This window comes from Sander lucioperca, chromosome 2, assembly GCF_008315115.2.
Source record: "Sander lucioperca isolate FBNREF2018 chromosome 2, SLUC_FBN_1.2, whole genome shotgun sequence".
In the NCBI taxonomy this organism is placed as follows: domain Eukaryota; kingdom Metazoa; phylum Chordata; class Actinopteri; order Perciformes; family Percidae; genus Sander; species Sander lucioperca.
The window spans coordinates 40,036,524-40,058,727 of record NC_050174.1 but is presented as its reverse complement, the minus strand read 5'-3'; the positions used below and the strand labels follow the sequence as shown (position 1 = coordinate 40,058,727).

At 40.6% G+C, this 22,204-nt stretch overlaps 1 protein-coding gene across 7 annotated transcripts in view; it reads left to right on the top strand.

The window, feature by feature from the left end:
* The window catches only part of rusc2 (RUN and SH3 domain containing 2), a 45,571-nt gene that overhangs the window by 9,459 nt on the left and 13,908 nt on the right, over window positions 1–22,204 (top strand). For 6 of the 7 annotated variants that reach the window (XM_035997395.1, XM_035997391.1, XM_035997388.1 and 3 more), the window contains exons 2-3: window positions 11,837–13,582; window positions 16,145–16,709. In XM_035997395.1, coding sequence (XP_035853288.1) covers window positions 12,023–13,582; window positions 16,145–16,709 — 2,125 coding nt within the window. In that variant the 5' untranslated portion in view covers window positions 11,837–12,022. Of the gene's footprint in view, window positions 1–1,565; window positions 1,629–11,836; window positions 13,583–16,144; window positions 16,710–22,204 lie in introns of all 7 variants that reach the window. The other variant, XM_031305213.2, reaches the window with a different exon arrangement.

Below are 22,204 nucleotides of genomic sequence, written 5' to 3'. Positions count from 1 at the left end.
CCAACACTTGGAAAATGTATAACACATTAGGGGTGTGCAAAAAAATCAATTCACATTCGTATCAGGATTCAAGCTCTACCGATTCAAAATCGATTCATAGAATTCCAAAAATCGATTCATATTTTTTTTTTTTTTTTTTGTTCGTTTTGTAATGGCGTGTATACTATTGTCCTGTAATGAGTTTAGCTCGCCATTCACATAGATGGCACTGCGTCGAATTCACACTGACGCCTGGGCACTCTTGTCATAATCAAAAGAAGAACGAGTGCAGCAGAAGTAGTTTAGTCGGTGCAAACGATGGCAGACCTCACAGAAAGAATTATTCAACCTACTCCATCCTCATTGAAGGCGAGAGTTTGGGCACATTTCGGCTTTTATAACTTCGAGGGGAATACGGAACTTGATAGGAATCATGCTATATGCAGGCTTTGCAAAGCGAAAGTTAAGTATTTTGGAAACGCCACAAACTTGACAACTTACATGGTACGCCATCACCCAGAGATTAACATTGAAGACGTGGACGAACAACAACCTAAAGTATCTTACATGCCAGTCAACCAACGCACTCTCTTTCAATGCTCTAAACTCCCACCGAACTCTGAACGAAAAGCTCTTTTTACTTAACAGTTTTATTTTATACTTGAATTAAATGTATTTGAAAGCTGGCCAAAGCTTGACACTTTGCAGTTTTTAGTTGCAAAAGTTTTTATTTTTGTATGAAGACATATAAAGTAATATCAAACTACATTTAATTTGTTGTGTTTCTTTTCTTTTAAATTGTGTGTCTACTGCAATCACATGGGAAAAGTAGCTACATTTACATACTGTGAATCGTTTTTTTTAATCAAGAATCGTTTTTGAATTGAGCCTAAAAATCGATATTGAATCGATTCTTGAGCCTAAAAATCGATATTGAATTGTGACATCTTCTGAATCGTGCACCCCTATAACACATGCACATAAACCCATACACTGAATGAAGATGAAATACTGTAGCTTGCAAATCTAATACAACTCAGAATCTTTTAACGGAATTCATTTGAAATGGAGGGAAACCAGATTAAGCTTTTAAACTAAAATTCAAACATTTTCGGTTCATAGTATGACATTTGGTTTGTAGCAGGGTTTACAGAAAAACATCATATGTGTACCATGTAGACCAATATTAATAATCATGTTGCTCGCGTGAAATACAAAAGCTTACATGCATAGAATTCTCTTTTGCAAAATTAAGCTAATCTGCTGTAAATGTTCTTATTTGTATTTTAAGTCAACAGCTACTGCCTGCCACATTCCGTCTGCTGTGGCTGGATGTCATCTGACACTAATACTGAAGGGTGACAGCAAGCCGGGAAGCTATTACGCAAGCATATAAGCTTTCAAGTGAGAAAGGGGTGAGGAGGGAAACGTGTCACTAAGCCTTTGAGGAAGCTGGGAATAGGGCCATGCGTTCATCTTTAGCTCGAACACACAGGTAGTTCAAGGGATTGATTTGAGGGTTCACTGTTGTGACTTTGCAAGAAAAGAAACTGAGCTTGTGCCATCGTCTTGTTTTGTACCTTTAGGCAATCAGCACACTTCCCACCAAAGCAAACCCGGAATCTCATGATGTGAAATGCACCAAAGAGGTCAGTGCAAGATAGCGACGGATGGTGCAACTCCACTAATGACTCAACTGTAGTGTGGTCATTTAACGATGTTGATAAAGCACTTTTAAAGAAACCGTTTAAATAAACCGAATCCCTTCCAGCTTCAGCATGATGTTTTGTAGATGGTCCAGACTTTTGACATGCATAAAGGAGGCCAAGGGAGCGTTTTCCTAAAAGGATCAACAAGGCTTCTAATTTCACTGTATCAGCAATCAGTTCACACCAGCATATTCAATGCCACATGTGTTGCTTCAAGGCTTTTAGTTGAACACAAAACTATCACATAAAAATAAAGAAGTAGTATAGAGAGTAGGGTTGCACGATATTGACAAAATGTGACATTGCGATATTGATTATGAATATTGCGATATGATGTTAATTTTGATATTTTTAAACGTGTAAAATTACAAAAGTTACGGGAAAACGCATCAAAATAGATTCATAACAAATTAAACAATTTTTTTTTTTTTTTTTTACAACACAAGGTTTATTTCAACTGACATTGGACTGGTCCAACATGAATAAATAAATAAGGACCATGTCTACAGAACAGGACAAGTTTTACTGGTTGGACAGTATAAAATAAATAAATAAAGAGAACAGGACACAACTTTTCTTTCGCTTTTCTGATTTGTTCCGTTTTGTTGTCTCTATCAATTTCTTCACTTACACTGTCACTCTGTCGAAATATGCACACACGTGGTACGCTCCATAGGGTTTGTCACGTAGTGGACCCGTGCGCTGACGTGTACTAACATGTGCAAGTGGCACGGTAACTGGCCAATGAAATGATGATCATTATAGTGTTTCAAGCGGGCTCTAAATCAAACACAACTAAGCCACACAGCCAACGGATGGGACGCTGCGCTCCACAAAATAAACAAAATATTGAATACTTTGCAACACTTTTGATATAATATTGCGCAACGTGATATCGCGATAACGATATTGAGTCGATATATCATGCACCCCTAATAGAGAGCCATATATAAAACACTTCTGATGCTACTAATCTCTTTTTAGGCATGCTAGCAGCATAGCTTTAAGGGTGGCAATGTTGGTCTGTCTGTAGTTCAGTCCAGAGTGAAATAAAAACTCATGAGAGCCCTGAGTGATGGATTGTCATGCAATTTGGTTCAGACATTCATGGTCCCCAGACAATTCATCATAATGACTTTGGTGATCCTGTGACTCTCCTTTACTGTAATGCTTTGTCCAAGACTTAGTTTGTGAATAGAATACCTCTAAAAATGAGCTGCACTTTAAATGAATGCAAACATAACATGCTGATATGCTAATATGCATGTTAACATCCGCATGTTGCCATTCAGCATAAAGCAAGTATACAGTAGCTGAGGCTGACAGATAGAATGATGAATTCTTAACTAAGTCTGACAATGTTGAGCTGAGCCTGACAAGCAGAGGAGAGGGTCTGAGATGTGCTAAAATGGCTGCCAAAGAAAGGGCAAGCCCTCTTGATTTACTTAAACATCATGACCTTTTCCTCCAGTGCCATCCTTAGTCCAAACATAGCTAAGTTCTGTTCATTATTTTTCATCCATGAACGTTTCTTTCCTACAGGGCTTAAACCCCTAGTTTTGTTATCTATCTACAGCATGACACAAAAACAATATTGTGTTGTTTTACACTTCTATTACAGTAAGAAAAAATGTAATGTGCTAGAAATATGCTAATAAAGAGTTATAAGAGGTTGGATTTCTTAATAGATCAATATCTTTAACAACCTACAGTTGTGTCTAGTTTGACAAACGTGGCTGTTGGTGGGAAATTTGCACCGTGAATACATGGCTCAGTGTACCGTGACATTGGGTCATTTCCAGGATGTTTCCTATTTTTCTCCTCTTACTTATCTGTCTAGATTTTTTGACATACTGTGTCTTCCTTGTTAGATAAAGAATACCTGCTTAACCCGTTGTGATTGGTTGAGCTGTAGGCAGTAATGAGACAAGCCTTTAGGTCCCAAGAAACCTTCAACGTTGTTCAACCAGTTTCAGCGTCCCTCCTGTTTAGCTCTCCCACTCGACTTGCCAGGCTTCATTTGACACTGCTGTGAGATGCTGAATGTGTGCTACAAACAAAAGCTCTTTTCATTCAGTTAGCAGCAACACACACACACACACACACACACACTGAGCCTGTAATTCAACAACCAGACAGCTACAGACAGTACCACTGGTGCAGGAGACGACAAAGAAAAAGAGACTTTCTGAACAGAGGATGCATGAAAAATTAGTTCACAGTGACACTGGCTGTTTGTTTAGGATAGGTAACCACCTATACACAACGATACACAAATTATTTTTCACTTCATTCGTTAACTCGTTGGCCTTGGTGGAGGACTGTGCTCGCCAACTGCCCTTCTAGTTTTAGACGTGTTTGGGTTACAGTAACTGTTTTAACAGCATTTAAAATGTAATTGCAGTGTGTCCTAACAGATAACAGAAAACATCCACTTTTCAGCCAAATTTTAGCTTAGTTTTAACCTGGATTCCAAGAAGCCTTTTGACCTAAAAATGTTTTACTGGGCATGTCAGGTCACATCTGCACTGTATTTTAAAGATGGTAGAAAGTTGATCTCGCTTGTTAAAATGTTGTGCTGCATCCATAGCAGCGCCAAGGTTTTCAGCTTACTTTTTTTTTGCTTTTAAGAGATAGGAAATGAGGATGCAAAGATGATTTTTTGTTCATTTTACTCTTTTACTTCAGGGTTATCTCCAGCATATGGACATTGTACACTTTTTAAGAACATACATTAGGTAATGTATGACCTACTACAGTGACACAGTCACATTAAACATGACTGTTCACTCACTGAATTAGGATGAGGGAGCAATCAAGATAAGATCTAACAGACACGTCAAATAGACGGGTTATACTGTATCATTATGTAAAATATTGGTACGATTTGATTAGTCAAAATGTTTGTGCTTCATTTCGGATTAATGGGGTATGATGATAAGAGAATATGAGTTTGTGAGTGTGAGTTATGATGGTAGAAATCTCAGGACAAACATTTGTTTAGTCAACAACCTTATCCACCCTCCGCAGATGAATCGCATTAATTTCCTGCTATAGGGCAATAAAAATGGACTTACTGCTCCTAGTGTGTTTTGGAATGTATTAACTATTGTGGCTTCTACACAAAAAGGTTGTCTTCTTTCCTATTGTATTATACAAATAGTCACAAGACCCACTGTGAGTGTGATTTATCCATCGTCGTAATTTCCATCTCCTTGGCGGTGTCGTCTGTCTCTCCCCAGCTAGGGTGTGCCTCCACTCGGATACCCTCCTCCCTCCCAGGCTCAGTCTTATTCCTGGAAGTGCAGCCCTGATGATATAAGCAGGAGGATGTCCTTTGTTACAGCTTTGCTTTCCTTTTCTTGTGTGTAGGTGTGTGTGTGTGTGTGTGTGTGTGTGTGTGTGTGTGTGTGTGTGTGTGTGTGTGTGTGTGTTAGTTTCATAAATAGGTCAATTTCTCTAGCCTGGATGCCAGCCGAACTTAGCCCCGCCCACAACATTTGAGGTTGGGAAGTTCGGCCTGGACTTGATCCGTTGTGGAGCAACTATGCTCGAACCGAGCTGTTTGGACCAATCAAATTGTCAGGGCGGGCTTTATACGATGATGGACAGATGATCAACAGTAACGTAATTAACCACGTCACCAAAGAGCGCTTGGGTTTAATTCGTTTACAACAAAGATGGCTGCCGCTGGAGAATTGAGATGTGTAGATTCCGCCATCGTGTCTGTTATAGAAGATATCGACAGTGCATTAATTTTAAAAGAGGAACAGAACCATGATCACTTAGGTATACACATTGCTACACCCGTCCGCACGACACGGAAACTGCCGCCTCTGCCTTTGCTCTGTCAAAGCCTGCCTTTGACTTGGAGCTTCTGTGACGTTTGTCTACGTTGCTCTGATTGGTTGTAGGTTTATCCATTTGAGTGCAGAGGCATTTTCTTTCCTGGTTTGGTTGAAACACGCCCCATAATCACAGCCCAATGGAGCAGTATCAGACTCATATTCTGACTAGAATCTGAGTATGATGACGTCAGGCTACAATTTCCCACCCTTCTCTCCAAAATGATCATACAATCAGGTGGGATTTCCAAATAACTCATTAAGGACGAGTTAGTGGAGAAAAATCAAAGCTAATTGGCTCTTAAAATAATCCTTAATGAATTCCTCGTAATTAAGAGTATTGACATGGACAGAAAACCCTGTTGGTATTTCTCTCTATGTAGAGGAATTTGTCGTGGCGGCATTGATGAGATGTGGTGTCAAGTGCAAGTCGTATTTTTGTCTGTCTTATGTTCAGATATTTTTGATAAATTCCTACACGTTTATGTGCGTGTTTAGCATGAAAAAGCCCCATTATTGAGTTGTGTCCTTGGAAGATGAATGGTTTCTCTGGCTGTGGTGTTCAAAACAAGTGAGCATAATGGCCGAGTCTATTCAATGGTCCCATTCACAAGTTTCTCTGTTTCAGTTTCTGTGTGTGTCTTGAATACTTGAACAGTCTGGTAGCCCATATGCATCTGTCCTCTTGTAAGGGACAGCATTGAGGCCAGCATCACACCACAGCAGCTGTGATTTAATGAATTACATAATGTATCAGGATAATGTTTCCTGTAGGAAAGTGACACATTTCTGAGATCATATTTTTGCTCAAATTTACCATTACTTGTTTTTTAGGAATGCCTTACAATATAATACAACTTGGTCCCTAACTAGAACAAAAAAAAAAAATCCGATTGAATTAACACATGAAAGAGTGCACCGTGCTGATCATAAAATGAAATGGCGGAGAACACAGTTTGATTCCCTCTTTAACATAGTGATCTGCCAAATGTTTAAACTGCTATCTGAAAATGATTTTCTTAAAAACAGGCCCAAAAAGAACAGTTTTATCGAAATTGTTTTTGTTTGCCAACTAAGGTCTTTAGATTATTGTAGTCCAACCCAGTTACTGAGAACAGTGTCGTGTGAGGACTTGTGGTACCAAGGTAACAGGAGAAGACTCCATTGTGTTGTCAAGTTTAAGTAAAGTAAAAAATCTAAATCTTTACAAATATTTTTTCCCTTATGATAATATATTGAAGAAAAAGCAAGGTGCCTTTTGCACTCATATCAGTTTAAAATGAATGTCTGATGTGCAGTCAGAGCTTTTGTAGAAGTCCCACTCGGCACTGAATTAACTAAACTTACCTTCATTAAATATAGGATTTTTTTGGGATGAAATCAAGTTTTCCTCTGTCAGTAAATACAAGATATGGTGAAGTAACATACTGCTGTGAAGATCTAGTATTGATAATGTTGTCTTCCCGGTAACGTTCTTGAAAGCATCCCTCGGCACACTGTACATAAACAAATAAAATGATGGAGGCATACTACACAGTATTGTGTTAAAGTGAAATTTCCTTGTGGCTGAACTCGGTTGCTCGTGTCACTGACCCGGAAACTCTTTGGAGAGTCAGACTGGTTTGGGCTGCCTCTTCATAAAACCATGGCAGATTAGATGGGACTGCTATTTTGTACAGACAGAGAATGAAAGGTGTGTGTGTGTGTGTGTGTGTGTGTGTGTGTGTGTGTGTGTGTGTCTGTGTGTGTGTGTGTGTGTGTGTGTGTGTGCGGACTGTGTTTCCCTACGTATTTTGTCTGCAGCAGTCTTGCTTGCAAAGCTCTCTGCTAGCAAATAATAGAGCAAATAGTTTCATCCTCTGTGGAAAACACACATACATTCACTTTAAAATCCTTTTGATTAAAACCAAAATACTTAAGCCAATGTCCATGACATTTGCTTTAATGTAGTCCTATACCGTATTAATGTGTCAAAACTCATTGAAGTCATGTACTAACATTACGTTCTCCCTACAAGGATATCCACAAGAACAGTTAATAAAAAATGAATAAAGCCAAAGAAAGTGAGACAAAAGAAACCTCAGACAGTTGTGATAGCTGCCTATGTTAAAGGAGAACTCCGGACAATTTTTACGTTAATCTTGATCGCTATAAGTATGTGAGTACTGTCGATAGCAAAAAAAAGGAGCCGAATCGGTGCTAGCTAACTGGAGCTGCTGCAGCTAATGCCGAGAGCGCCCACTTAGCTAAAACGGTTTTGGGGGCATATCATAAAGAGTGCCTTTGTGCCTCTTAACAGACACAAAATGCAATTAAGATGTCTGTGCAACATGAACAGGGCCCTTACATGACAACAAGATGCGTTTTCAACTCAGACATTGTTTAAATTCACATACCCTGTTAGCTGATAGCTGCCGTCTGGGATGAGTGAGTGTTCAGCCAGGCTTCGGTAATAATCATCAAGCAGCAGTTCCCTGTGTATTTGTAGCATATATATCCATTTTGTGTGCGATCCATCTGGCGTTGGTGAATAGTAGTCTCTGCAGTGGCGACCTGTGTGTTAGTTCCCTTAGCCAGGCTAGCAGGCCCGACCGGCATCTTTCTAATTCCTCCCTGCCTTCCTCACCTGCCGCGGCCGACAACAATCCACGGGCGCCCGCTGGTCTGGTAACGCTATTACTGTACAAGAAACAGGCATCATTTGGCCCGTTTCCATGTAGTTACATAGTCACTAATATGATCATAACCATTACAGTGCTCAATTACCTATTCTTGAGGGGGAAATAAACTTTTTGCCGCAAAAATTTCGCCGCGAAAGCATGAACTGTCCTCTGGAGGACATCTACTAGACCAGCGGGCGCCCGTGGATTGTTGTCGGCCGCGGCAGGTGAGGAAGGCGGGGAGGAATTAGAAGGATGCCGGTCGGTCCTGCTAGCCTGGCTAAGGCAACTAACACACAGGTCGCCACTGCAGAGACTACTATTCACCAACGCCAGATGGATCGCACACAAAATGGATATATATGCTACAAATACACAGGGAACTGCTGCTTGATGATTATTACCGAAGCCTGGCTGAACACTCACTCATCCCAGACGGCAGCTCGCAGCTAACAGGGTAGGTGAATTTAAACAATGTCTGAGTTGAAAACGCATCTTGTTGTCATGTAAGGGCCCTGTTCATGTTGCACAGACATTTTAATTGCATTTTGTGTCTGTTAAGAGGCACAAAGGCACTCTTTATGATATGCCCCCAAAACTGCCGTTTTAGCTAAGTGGGAGCTCTCGGCATTAGCTGCAGCAGCTCCAGTTAGCTAGCACCGATTCGGCTCCTTTTTTTTTGCTATCGACAGTACTCACATACGTATAGCGATCAAGATTAAGGTAAAAATTGCCCGGAGTTCTCCTTTAATGTCCTCCCAACACCAACTGTCTAGTCTGAACTCACATTACACAACCGAGCCTGCCTGACCGTGCAGCTAATACCTTAAACCAATTTTAGTCCCCCTTGTTCTAGTCTCTGGTGTTAACATTACCTGCACTCTTCATCAGAACCATTAAGCTAATCTTAATAATGTCACTTTCCCTTGACAGGAGCCATCAGACTTCAGATTTTTTTGGGATGTGATTTAAGGGAATACATGTCTGAAAATATATCTACTACTGGCTTTCGGCTGTTAATTGCAGTCGTGTACTTTGTTGTTATGTAACAAAAAGATCTCTTACTCCCTCCGTGATGTCAGCTCACTAGAGCAGTAATAGTAGAATATCAGGCTTTTTCTGGCTGTTACTACATAATCAATACAAAATGGACCTGTTTATAGTAACTTCATAGAGTAATAATAATAATAATAATTGTATTTGTACAGCACCTTTTTAAAACAAAGTTACAAAGTGCTTTACATGATTAACACAGTTTTACACAGCATTTCAAGACTACAGATTATAACAAAGTGAATATGTGTAGTTTCAGCAATATTTTAATTACTCCTACGGTCTGTGTGTCAGAGAAGGAAAGTTGTTTAGCAATGTCATTTGTGATTCAGATCATAATATTCTTGACACCTAAAATAGTTGTCGATCCCCAAAGTCATTCTGGTCTTATCAATGATATGCGTTCTGTGATTTTCATGCAAAGCGTAGGAGTGATACTGTATCTGAGCAGCAGGAGATAAGGACTATCTCAGAGTAAAAAAAATCTGCATGTTGAATATGAATTTAAAAATGCTATCCCAGTCCTCAACAGCTATCATGAGGTGCCACTGAACAAGGCAGCTGCTCCAGTGAAGCATGAAATATACATTTTATTAGAAGTTCTTTCATATCATGACGAATGAAAATAATAGCTGTTTTGTTTCTATAATTTATCAATCCAAAATACTAAAAAAAAGTAAATATCTGTGAAAGTTCATACATGTCTGCCTGCAGCAGGGGGTTGCGGGCAGCTGTGAGATAAAAAGGTTGAGCTCCACCTCTGTGTAGGTGAAGCTGAAGCCTCCCAGTCAGCAAAAGCACTTCCAGTCCCCCATTTAAAAAGGTCATTTGTCAAGAGTGGCATCTCAGTTATTACCCTGCTCCTAAGCAAACCTGTCCTACCCTGCTAACATTTAGACCGGCAGTCTGCAGCCTTAGCTAGCCTTACTCTTCTCTTTATTTAGCAATAAAAATGATGAAGCAGGGCTCACTGTGCACCTTGTTATTGTGCTCGTAAAGGTCTCATCAGCATTTGCACTCGCACATTATTATCCATGTGAATCTGTATTTGTACATTATTATAATGTATTGTAATGTCACTTTTTGGCTCGGCTCATGCCTTCTACTGATTTTTTCTTTCTTTTTTTAACTCTCCTCCCAAAATTTAATTTCAAATTTGCTTTTAATCGATCTACTGTATCTGGGTTTCTGGTATCTGTTTTACTAAGCAGATATAATAGAGGGATTACTCTAAGTCTTAGTTAGCACTAGTCTGGTCCAGGTCATCATCCGATTGAGAGCTAATTTTTATTCCTAATCCGACTCATAATCTACTTTATAATATATTACTGGAGAAAAGACAGTAAAGAAGTATGAAATAACTTTGCAACAGAGATATCCATCCATCTAAGAACAGTTGCACTGACAACGGATATTTATTTCCACATTCATTTTAGAAACCACCATTAACACATGGTGAAGAAGATTGTCAGTGTGTCCCAGCTGTTAAAATGCATGTCATACTGCATGTAACATTGTGTGACACCTAACATTGTCTACTGCAAAACAAAGCTTTAAGAGTTCTGTGTCATTTTAGATAAGGGAGCGAGGGAAAGGCTGATGGAAAAAATGACTTTCAACATAGTCATTAGTCAACATCTGCATCTTGTAACAATGCAGAAAGCATTTTGGAAAAGCATGAGATAGAAGCTATTATTTTCCTGGCCTAATGGCTGTAATTGCACCAAAGTACTACACCTAATCTTTATATTGACATTTAAAACCACTACATGTCACACCTCAACAGCAGCCAGCGTATCATTATCTGTGTTATTTTTATTTTCGTTTAAGGTGCAACAGATGATTGTGAGGGAAACCGTTGCTGTGCCCTGTGTGTATCGGTATGTGTGTATCATTTAGGGTATAATATGCCAATGGGGATGAGTTCATAGCCCTGTTTAAGAGTCAGCTGCTTGGTGTGTGTATGTGGATCTCACTGTTTCCACTTCACGTGGTGCTGACTCACCCTGCTCAGTGCACAGATGAGACTAGAAGGATATAGTTCTGTACTGTTACTTTAGCTATTTTAGATCATCTTATTTTGGTGAACTTCACTTAACATTTTTTTTATTCGCTCATGGAAACAGACAAATATTATTATCGAGCCATGAATGATTTTCTATATCACATTACATATCCATGATCGGAAAAGGTGGATGGATGAAGAGAAAAATCTTATTTTACCAGCCCCTTTCTCAAACATAATATCTTGTGTCTCATTATTTATTTTTTCTTCTGTGTTTAATGTCTTTTGACACAAGTAATTAATGAGATGACAAGAAGGGACTCATTTGCCATTAAAAACACAATGAGGAATGTAATAGAAACAAAAGTCTTGGCTGTGTTTATTTGTCTCAACTGAGGTTAAAACGTAAAAATTATATTTGTGAGCATATGTCGTCTTATTGATCATTCTCTCACTCTATTTTCCGCACTGTCTCTACGTGATTTTATAAGACCGTGTTGCCTCGAACCTGTGTGTGTGCTTTGGTGCCTGTATTGGCCTACTCCTATAACGTCTCTCCTCTCTCTGTTTCTTCGTATTTTCCAGATGTACCACTCTGACCACGGTGTTGACTTCCCCAACCTCTCCTTTCAAATCCCTGGCAGCCCTGCAGAGCTGGGCCCAGCAAACACAGAGTGAACCCAACCTTCAACAAATCACACATCTACCTTCCCCTTCACCCACACAGGGCCTCCCTCTGCTCCAGTCCCACCCCCCTCCTCCTTCTGGACCATGGACAGCCCTCCTAAGCTGTCAGGCGAGACCCTGATCGTGCATCACATCCCCCTGGTGCACTGCCAGGTGTCTGGCGGGCGGAAGGGTGACTGCGGGAGCTCGTTGAAGAGGAGCAACCCGTTTATCCCACCGGAGAACCTGGGCTTGAGTCGCACCACTTCCCTTCCCGAGAGAGATGTTCTTCAGAGAGAGGCACTCCTCTACAGCAGCCTGATCCAGACCTCAAGTGGCTCCTGGGACTCCCGCAAAGGGGGAAAAGAGAGGAAAGTTGGCGGGAGAGGAAGCAGCACAGCAAGTGATGATTCATCGTTTACCTCGAGCAATTCAGAGGACCAGCTGATCACGGCTCACACTTTACCCAGAGCCAAACCGAGGAACAGGAATCCGTTGCGTCATAATCCATTCCTGCTGAATACCGAAGACGAGGATGAAGAAGAAGAGGAGGAGGATGGTGATAACCTCAGTGGTTACTTTGAAGACTCCTCTTTTCACCTCCACAGTGACACTAACTCTGTCCACGATAACGGGATGACTCCTTTCCACTTACACGGCCTTGGCTTTGCTTCTGAGCCCTTTATGTTGCACAGGTCAGTGGGTGGAAGCAGTAGGGAGTCCCTAAGGGCAGTAGCCTCGGATTTCTCCACCCACCTGGAGGACCTGGACATTCTGGGACTGGACAGCCAGCTGCGCCACGGCAGCAGCGGTTCCAACATGTCCATGGATTGTGGAGAGCAAGACTGGGGCGATTACGATGGAGAAGATAAGGATGATCCTATGAAGTGTGGGCGAAGCTCCTCCAGCTCCTCCACACAGCACTGCTCCTGCTGTGCACTCTCCCAGAACTACCCTCAGCAGTTTCCTGAAGCCTTCACGGAGCCTTTCTCAGAATGCCAGCAAGGCTACGGCAGCGACTCCTCTTGCAACAGCTCAGACGGCGTGCTCGTGAACTTCAGCGCCATTTACAACAAGTTGAACAACAGTATTCCGGAGAAGCCACCGGTCTCTGGGCACACCAATCTCAACAGCTCTACTGACCACTCCCGCACCTCGTCTGTTTCTGATCCACCAGGAAACAAGCGAGACTCAACTGGAGGGGCTTTCTATTTGGACCTTCACACATCCCCAACTGAACCTCCCTTATCACAACAGCAACCCTCCTGCCTGGGCAGCACCTTCCCTCTCATCCGTGAATCGCACCTGTCCACCTCCTCCACCTGTTCCTGCGCCGTGGAGCACCAGGGGGCTCTTGACCTCGACGCCAACTGCAACTCCTACCACCCTCCACATTCTGGATCGTCCGGAGACCTTGCTTCCTGTGTGCAGAGTCAGGCACGCCTGGTTGTCGCCACCCAGAACTACTACAAATTGGTCACCTGCGACCTGTCGTCCCAGTCGTCCCCAAGTCCCGCAGGCTCCTCGGTCAACAGCTGCTCCGATGAGCACAGCAAAGGCAGCCCCACTCCGACCCAGCCCAACGAGTACTTTCTGTTCAGGCAGAGAGCTGATGAGCTGGGCGTGGAAGAAGAACAAGATGAAGACGATGAAGAGTCATCTAGGGTGAGTGGAGAATCCTACCACACTACTAGTTTTAACAATTTGTATTCCATCTGACAGGATGCTTTATTGGCTCCACAGCGGAACGTTCATGAAAATGGCTAATACCATATGCACAGGTCCACACTTAGTTAATTTACCATACATATTTATTTTAATTAAAATGTTGTATTTCATGCATTTGATTGATCAAATATCACCCCTAAATTACGCAGGTTGGAGTGGACAGCGGAGGAAAGACGCCCGATACATTGCATGATAAAGATAAAATAAAATTAAAAGCAAAATAAGTGATGTTGTTGTTGTATGCAACTGTACTTGTATTGTTTTGCTTTTTCAAATAAAGAAAGAATTAAAAAAAAATAAATAAATAAAAAATAAATAAAATTACCGACACCAAAATTCAGGTATCATATTGGCATTGTAAAACATTTCAAACAATATCTAGCGCTAATAATGACATAATATATCATGAAATCATATATGTCTATTTATGTGTTTATAAGATTACACAAAAAATACTCAAATTGATGTTCACCTTTGATCACAACAAACCCATCACAATTTTTATTCAAGACTTTAACTCTCCTGTTGTCCTCGGGTCAAATTTGACCCATTTTCAAAAAGTTTCTATATCAGAAATTTGGATTTCTTTCAACCAAATTGTCGAAGAAAATAACGTGGATGGTTTCCATACAACTATTACTCTTCACAAGTAAAATAAATGATCAGTTCACTACTTTCATTGAATTTGGGTGTTTTATTCAATTCTATAGCATTTGAAAAAAAAATGAAAAAAAGAGCATTGAAAAAAGTGACAAAAATGTCGGAAAAAGCATCAAAAACGCCCGAAGAAAATCGACAACAACGTCGGGAAAAGTGAGTGCGTCGAAAAAAGAACAACAAAATGTTGAAAAGTTTGAATTTAAAATGTTGACCCAGAAAAACAAAAAGTTGCATGGGTGACGGGAAGACAACACAAGGGTTAATTACAATTTGCTTGGCAATTTGAAAAATGTTAACGTTTCATATCATCATAATACATAAAATCATAATACAATTCAACTTAAAGTCCACTTAAAGTCAATGTACAACAAAATTGAATTAATGGCCCCTCCTAGCTGCACACAGCCTTGCTTTATTATATTTGCCTGATCAAATAGTTGTAGAGGTAAAAAAGTTTTCCACTTTATCTCTAACACGCTCTAGTTGTCAATGTGCTTAATGTTAATGATCAGAAACTCACAGAAAACTTGGCCTTCCTTTGGTGCAGTTAAACTGTGTGCAAAATAGTGCCAGCTAATTGTCTGTAAAACAGGACACAGAAAAACATAGAGCACAATAATCCTTGGAAATTAACAGATTTTGCTTGTTAAGTGCAGCATTTGTTGCAAGGTAGAACTGAATAGTTTTCATTTAAAGAAGTCAGATGATTATATAATGTCATGAAAATCAAAATAATAATACATTTTCTCTCTCACTCAATTTCTACTTCAGTTATTTTGTATCTTAAAAAGCACAGCTTGCTGCGGGCGGTATGCATAATTAATCAAGTTAAGGCAGTACATCAAGTTAATTTACACCATCAAGTAATTGTTTCTTAGTTAAGTAATACAAATACAGTCTGAGTAGGGAAGGCAAGTAAAACAACAAAATAGCAAGCATAGATAAAGCATACTGTAGCTAAAAGTTATTTGGTCAAATTACATCAGACTCAACAAAGAAGGGAGTAATCATAGAATATATCTATGATCATAGGAAATAAAATAATGCACAAACAACATGTAGCATAAATAGAAACTAAATGGAATAAATTATTTATTTAGCTGGCGCTAAATAATAATAGGAGAAAGAGTTACAGAGTTTTTTTAATTTAATGTTTATATTTTATGGGCCAAGGTGCAGTATGAACAGATGAGTTTTCAGTCTGTGACGGAAGATGTGCTATATGAGTTTCTGCTGTCCTGATGTCAATGGGGAGTTCGTTCCACCATTGTGGAGCCAGGACAGCAAACAGTCAAGACTTTGTTGAGCGGTAGCCAAGCACCCTTTGTATTGAGGGAGTAGCAAGCTGATTGTTAGTAGCAGAGCGTAATGGACAGGCTGGGATGTATGGTTTAACCGTTTCCTGGATGTAGGATGGGCCCGAGCCCTTTACATCACGATAGGCAAGCACCAGTTAAACTGCCAACTAAACTGCAGGCTCTGTGACAATGACAATTACCCTGAGCCTAAAATAGCCATGGCACTGGTATTAGTCTGGCACTGGCTCACTTTAGAACACAGCCACTGTCTGGGGTTATCTGATATCATGTCGGAGGATTATTTTAGTTATATGCAGAGCTGAAGGATATTAGTCAGTAACAGTGGCACTGTGTCAAAGCAAAACTGCCATAAAGGCAGTTCAGGACATTGGTTTGCTGTGGATTTGTTGTCCTAAAGATTATTTAAGAACCTAAAGAACGTAAAGAATTTCACCTCTAAACCATGGTTTGGTAATGTGATTTATCTGATAAACTATTTTTGACTGTTGTGTTCTTTCTTTCCTTATTTCTCCTCATTCAGCGAGATGATGATGATGATGAGGATGAAGAGGACGAGGAGGAGAAGAAGAAGAATCAGCAGGCAGCTGGTGGAGCTGAAGCTGCTCCTGCCGTGATTGAAGGCCAGGTGTACGTCAACATCTCCCCCCCTCTGGTTGGCCAGGGTGTTATTGGAGCCTCCTCAGGAAGCCGTCCCCGTTCTCGCAGCTACGACCGCAACCTGGACAAGTCTCCATCTCCTCGGCTCGGATCTCTGGAGCGTATGTTGAGCTGCCCAGTCCGGCTCAGCGAGGGCGCCGCCCCGACCCCGACCGCGCCTCCTCCTCCACGAGTCACCTCCTTCGCAGAGATCGCGAGAAGCAAACGGAAAAATGGAGGTTCGCCGTCGCTGAAGGCAGCTGCAGACCCTTTCTCCTCCACTTACTCCACCCACTCCCACTCCTCTGTGGATTTCTCTCCGATCCTAGAGCAGCATGTGGAGGTTGACAGTCACAGACTGTCACCTGTACCCTTTACCAGATGTTACAGTCAAGGCAGCATTGAGCGACACCTGGAGGGGACAAGGGAGACCAGGGCCAAGGCTGAAGGTACGTCACCTCTTACTAGATGTATTTATTTATTGGTTTATTTAACAGGGAGAGTGCATTGCTGTAAGTGCACCAGAGGTAGCTAAGAGGCTATTTTTTAATCCCTGGACAGATGATATGAAGTCACCCTTTATACAAAATGGAGTGAAGGTAGCGCCACAGATACACCCACAGGCCTAAAGCCCCACAAATGGGCAGGGGAACTCCAAAATAAGATGTCAGAGACACGGCCCTGACATATTTATAGCTTCAGACAATCGTTAAGTCTAACAGCTGGAACACACCGCACGCGTAAGCGTCTCGTATAGCAGCTATTTTTATTTCGGCGCCCATGTCAACGACTCTGTCCTGCCACAACAGGCGCGTAGGCCCGCACGCTGCAGCGATAGTTTTGGCGTCTCCTCTATTTCTTGCGCGATACGCGAGGGTATGTGTCAAGCCAGGCAGGTAATCACATTACACAGAACACAGTGCAGAACACAGATATTTCACCAAAATAAACACATTTCAAAATAAAACAGCCAGGTTTATGGTGATTTGGGCTGTCTTGACTTCTCACAGTGAGACACCCGATCAGGCACACGGAGAGAGAGACCGAAGAACAGACAGAGAGAGAGACACACACAGCCGCATATAGGCTACAATTACAACAGTTTTCCCCACTCATCCTGTCTCGTTCCTAGAGAGAGAGAGAGAGAGAGAGAGAGAGAGAGAGGTGACCGGCGCGTAGAAATACGCTTCCGGTTTGAATGGCCAGGCGCACGATCAGGTGCGTATCTTCGCTACGCGACACTTAACGCGTGTGATGTGTTCCAGCTGTAAGGTGTTCGCAAGCAGCAGCGTTAACATGAACCTGGAGTTGTGTTTCTGTCCAACGGATGAGTGGAAGTCAAACATTTACTATCCTTTTAGCTCAATCAATCCATTTTTTATTTGTCACATGTATTCCTAGGTATAATATAGGGTATAATTGCAGTGAAAAGTAATCCCATCAGCTCCTTGAACTTGTGCATGATTCATCATAAAGCAGAATGTGGCTTTTGATTATAGCTCACCAACTCCTGAGGAGGAAAGAAAAGAAAAGAAAAAAAAGCTTCTTAGAGCTACAGAGTGGGATGATGATGACTCACTGTCAATTACAAACTGTACAGTCTGTTAGAGACCATTAATATTTGTCGATCAGTGCATTCACCACAGTCTGCTTTGCTTGCTTCATCTATTTCTGCTTCAATTACAAATTAGTAATTGACTTTAATTGGCCTTATTTGAAAATATGACCTGCCATGTGGCTGCACTGATGATTGTTCATGGAAAAATAAGTCACTCACCTATTCGCTGAATTTATCTACGTACAATACAGTATTGTTGTTTAATATTGTTGTTTTGGTGTTGGTTGAATAAAAGAATATTGATTCTCAAGAACATACTGCAGAGTGTAGGGCCACAGGAATTGTATAGGTGATTAATGCATCAAAATAGATATAGAAAGGCAATGTGTTATTCATTTAACAAAGTTTAACAAAAACGTCTATTATTACTGTAACATTCTGCATTGCCTTACTTTGTACATGCAACAGATCATAGAGTAATACACAAAAAGAAAAGAACACCCAGTATGTCAAATTAAATTCTTCATTGCATCATTCAGACTTACACAAACATCTCCATAATAAATGTATTTGTGGGAGCGTTACTTCACTTTTTGGACATTTTGTATGCTGTGTCTATGGTTGTATGATATGTGTATGGGTTTTTTTTTCTGTATGTTAAGAAACGCTTTATCTGTGTGAGAAAATACCTTTGTGGTAGCATGTATGGATGTGTAGAGCAGAGTGATGCAGAGTGTGTATCCTCAGCTTTAGAGGGAATGAACGGTTAAAGTGGGCCAAACGTGCTCTGAATAACAATCTGGTGAGAGAGGAGATAAAGGTGCAGAGAAACCCCCCGCTGAGCTCTCCATCAGCATACTGAGCTGCGTGTGCATCTGCTGTGTGTGAATGTATGTGTGTGTGGCTCTGTTTTATTTTTATCTAGAGAACCTGTACGCATAAAAACAAGGGAGGGTCGAAGATGCTAATGGTGTCTTCTCTCTTTGCTGTTGTGTCATTGACAGGTGCTTTGACTTTTATCATGTTTATGGTTTATGGTGACGAGAGGTGATTAACTTTTACAAGATTGGTAAACAAACAATCCTGCATGACATCATGTTTTTGTTTCCCAAAATGTGACTCAGCAGCCCCGACTGCCAATTGCAGCATGGACACCAGTAGCAGCTGCCATTGTTTGTACATGAGGAAGTAATTAATTTGTGTTAAAATTCTACAAATAACACCTTTTGAAATATCCAGTGGAGTCAGTTAGTGGCAGCAGAACAGCACTCAATAATAACAAAACAAGATGTTATTATGTTTCTGCCACATCCTGACTTCTCTGCAGAGGGAGACAGATGAAAGACTACTTTTCCTAAAACAATATATCTTTATTGTAGTAATCATAGAGTCAAACAAGCTTGAAACAATACCCCTTCATTTATATGCATCCTGTACAATATGCTTTTAATTATTTAAAACACTGAGCACATTTTATTTTTTGACTCAATTTGTGTCTATTTTGTGACTCAGTGTTGTGGCTTTTCGATTAATGAATGCAATGGGCTTTTCTGGAATAAAATAATATGATGAGTGATGCAATTTAGTTTATTTGGAATGAATAGAAGAAGTACTCTGTTGGGTAGTTTGGTGAAATAATAAATCAAAGTACAGAGAAGTAAAATATGTACATCATGAAAAAAAAGTACTGAGTAATTAAACTCCTTGAGTTAATATATAAAGTAGATAAATATATACAGGACTGTGTGCTGTAAACTGCCACGTACAAAACCTTTAGGGAAATCATAAGCCATAATGAAGATCAAGATCACAATCAATGGAAAAAGATGTCACAATGCTGCCTACAAAGGGATCTCTGGGAAGTGCATTGCTGAAACACCACAAATGATTTAGTATCAAAGATGTCACCAACATGAAAATAAAGAACATGTATCCCGAGGAAAAACATTGTAGTTCTTAGGAATAGAATCATGTCCAGGCGAGTGCACGAGGTTTGGGAATACATGAGGAAGACTGTCGGATTGTAACAACAGCGCAAAAAGAAGCAGGGTCATGGTGACTAACACAATATCTGTTAAACCCTAATTCAATTAGATGACAACGTTTTCAGCCCATATGTCGCGCTCTCACCCTTCATCAAGGTTCCAGACACTGATGAAGTCTGGAGGACCTGGAGGGCCCTCAAACTGTCCGTCATATAATTTGATTAAACAGTGGAATGGTTTTCTCTGTAGAGTGCAGAATCATTTTATTGGAAAAGACTTTTTGCACGGAAGCACTACTGTGATCGGTTTGGAACACCACCATCACCTTATGAAGCTCAATCTCAGCTGCCTGCTGTGTGTGTCTGGGTTAGATAAACACACACATATGCAAACAGTGAGTGCTTGGAATTCCATTGGAATAAGACCAGGGACAGTTAAGAGTGAGTGCACCATGAGAGGAATGTCCTTTTATTAGTGTCTTATTACTGTCAGTTAAACGCGTTATTAACAGCGTTAACGCAAACCCATTTTAACGGCATCAATTTTTTGAGATTAACGTTCTTTTTGGCCTAGCAAACTTTGTAGTTTTTTTCACATGCGGTTGCAACAACTAGTAACGTTAGAAAAACTACAACACCACACCGGATCTAGCTAGACTGGAAACAAATCAACGGGCACGCCGCACACACTTGTTTGGGCTTGCGAGCCGGCCAAAGAGTAGTAGGCTAACGTTACGTTTTGAGTGGATGGCGAGCGCGAGACGGCGAAATGGATGCCAATAAGATTCTGAATGGAAGGTTTACTTTTAAAAAGTTGCCAAATGGTTCCATTGACAAGACCAAAGTGATCTGTGTGTTTTTGTCGTTGTGAACTGAGCTATCATCGCAGCACGTCCAGTCTGAAATACCACTTGATGGCCAAGCACACAGCTGATGCCAATTCTCCGCCCCCTCGTCAAAGCCAGGCGACAATGGATGACTTCAGACCATAGACTGTATATTAATATTAACAGTCGATGCTTCAGACAGAAGCACATGGATATCACAACTAAGAACAAACTTAAAAAAAACATTTGCACAAAGCAAGCCGATCCACTTTTTCATGTTGATAAGAGCATTAAAATGAGAAAAAATAATGGGCCAAAAAGAAATCAAGGATTTAGAATAGATAAAAATGTGTGATTAATTGTGATTAAGTGCAAGTTAACTATGACATTAATCGCGATTAAATATTTTGATCGTTTGACAGCACTACCTTTTATACAAATTCAGCATGCTGTTATGGTGAGGTTTATTTAACAAACTATTCCTCCTTGGCTCCTTCAACTGATTGTTTAGACAAATCAGCTTAGAAAAAGAAGAGTTGGTGTCAGCTTTACCTTTTTGTGGGAGGGAACCGGTGTTTGTGAACAGATCCAGACAGAAGTCATAAGTTCTTTGTAAAAAAAACGAGAGAGAGAGAGAGAGAGAGAGAGAGAGAGAGAGAGAGAGAGAGAGAGAGAGAGAGAATAGAATAGATGAGATGAGATGAATACATATTTAAGCACATACTAGAATCTTTGGGTTTTTAAAGAAAATTTTCTAGGAAATTGTGATGGCATTTTCTTTTTTTCTAACATTTTATACCAAGACTTAACGATTAATCTATTAATAATTAACTAATTTACAGAGCTACAAAATAATTGTTGGTCGAGGCCCTAATTATCGTATTCTCTCTCTAGATTTTCAAGAAAAGAAAAACGTAAAGTAGTAAAGTAAAATAGATGCATAACACATATGTAACAGTTGCCTACTGCTGGATGTATAGCTTTTTCTTTTAACAGTGCACCAGTTCAGGCCCTAAAACAAAAGAGCATTTCCCCACTTGCTTTATGTCGTTCAATAGTGGTTTGTTAGTTGACTGGAGCAGTGAGACAGAGGAAACAATGACAATATGGAAGGCAGGGGAAAGATTGATAGAGACATTTGAGGATATAGGTCATCCCTAAGAACAAGGTCTTACACATACCTCAAACATCCTCTTCAGTTCCTAACACTGTATTCATATAGACTGTGATGATTTAAGATTACAATGGGATGCTGTTCAGCATCTCGGTACATATATTATTCATCAGACTTCACTTGAGTCAGCTGCGTTGTTTCACCGCAGCGTGCAGGCCTCTTTAAAAGCCTTTGGGAAGCAGCTCGCTCGCTAATGATGCTAACATGGAGCGCGGCATTGCAAAGGAAAAGCCTCGGCTGTCTAATGGATTCAAATGTGAAAGAGGAGATGAAGAGAAGAGAGGAGGCAGGGAAGAAGCTGATGGAAAAGGGAGAGCGAAGAGGTGGGTGTAGAAAGAAAAAGAGATGAGGAAAAAGGAAAGAAATGGCAATTAGAGGGATGACGGAGCAGATACAAGAAA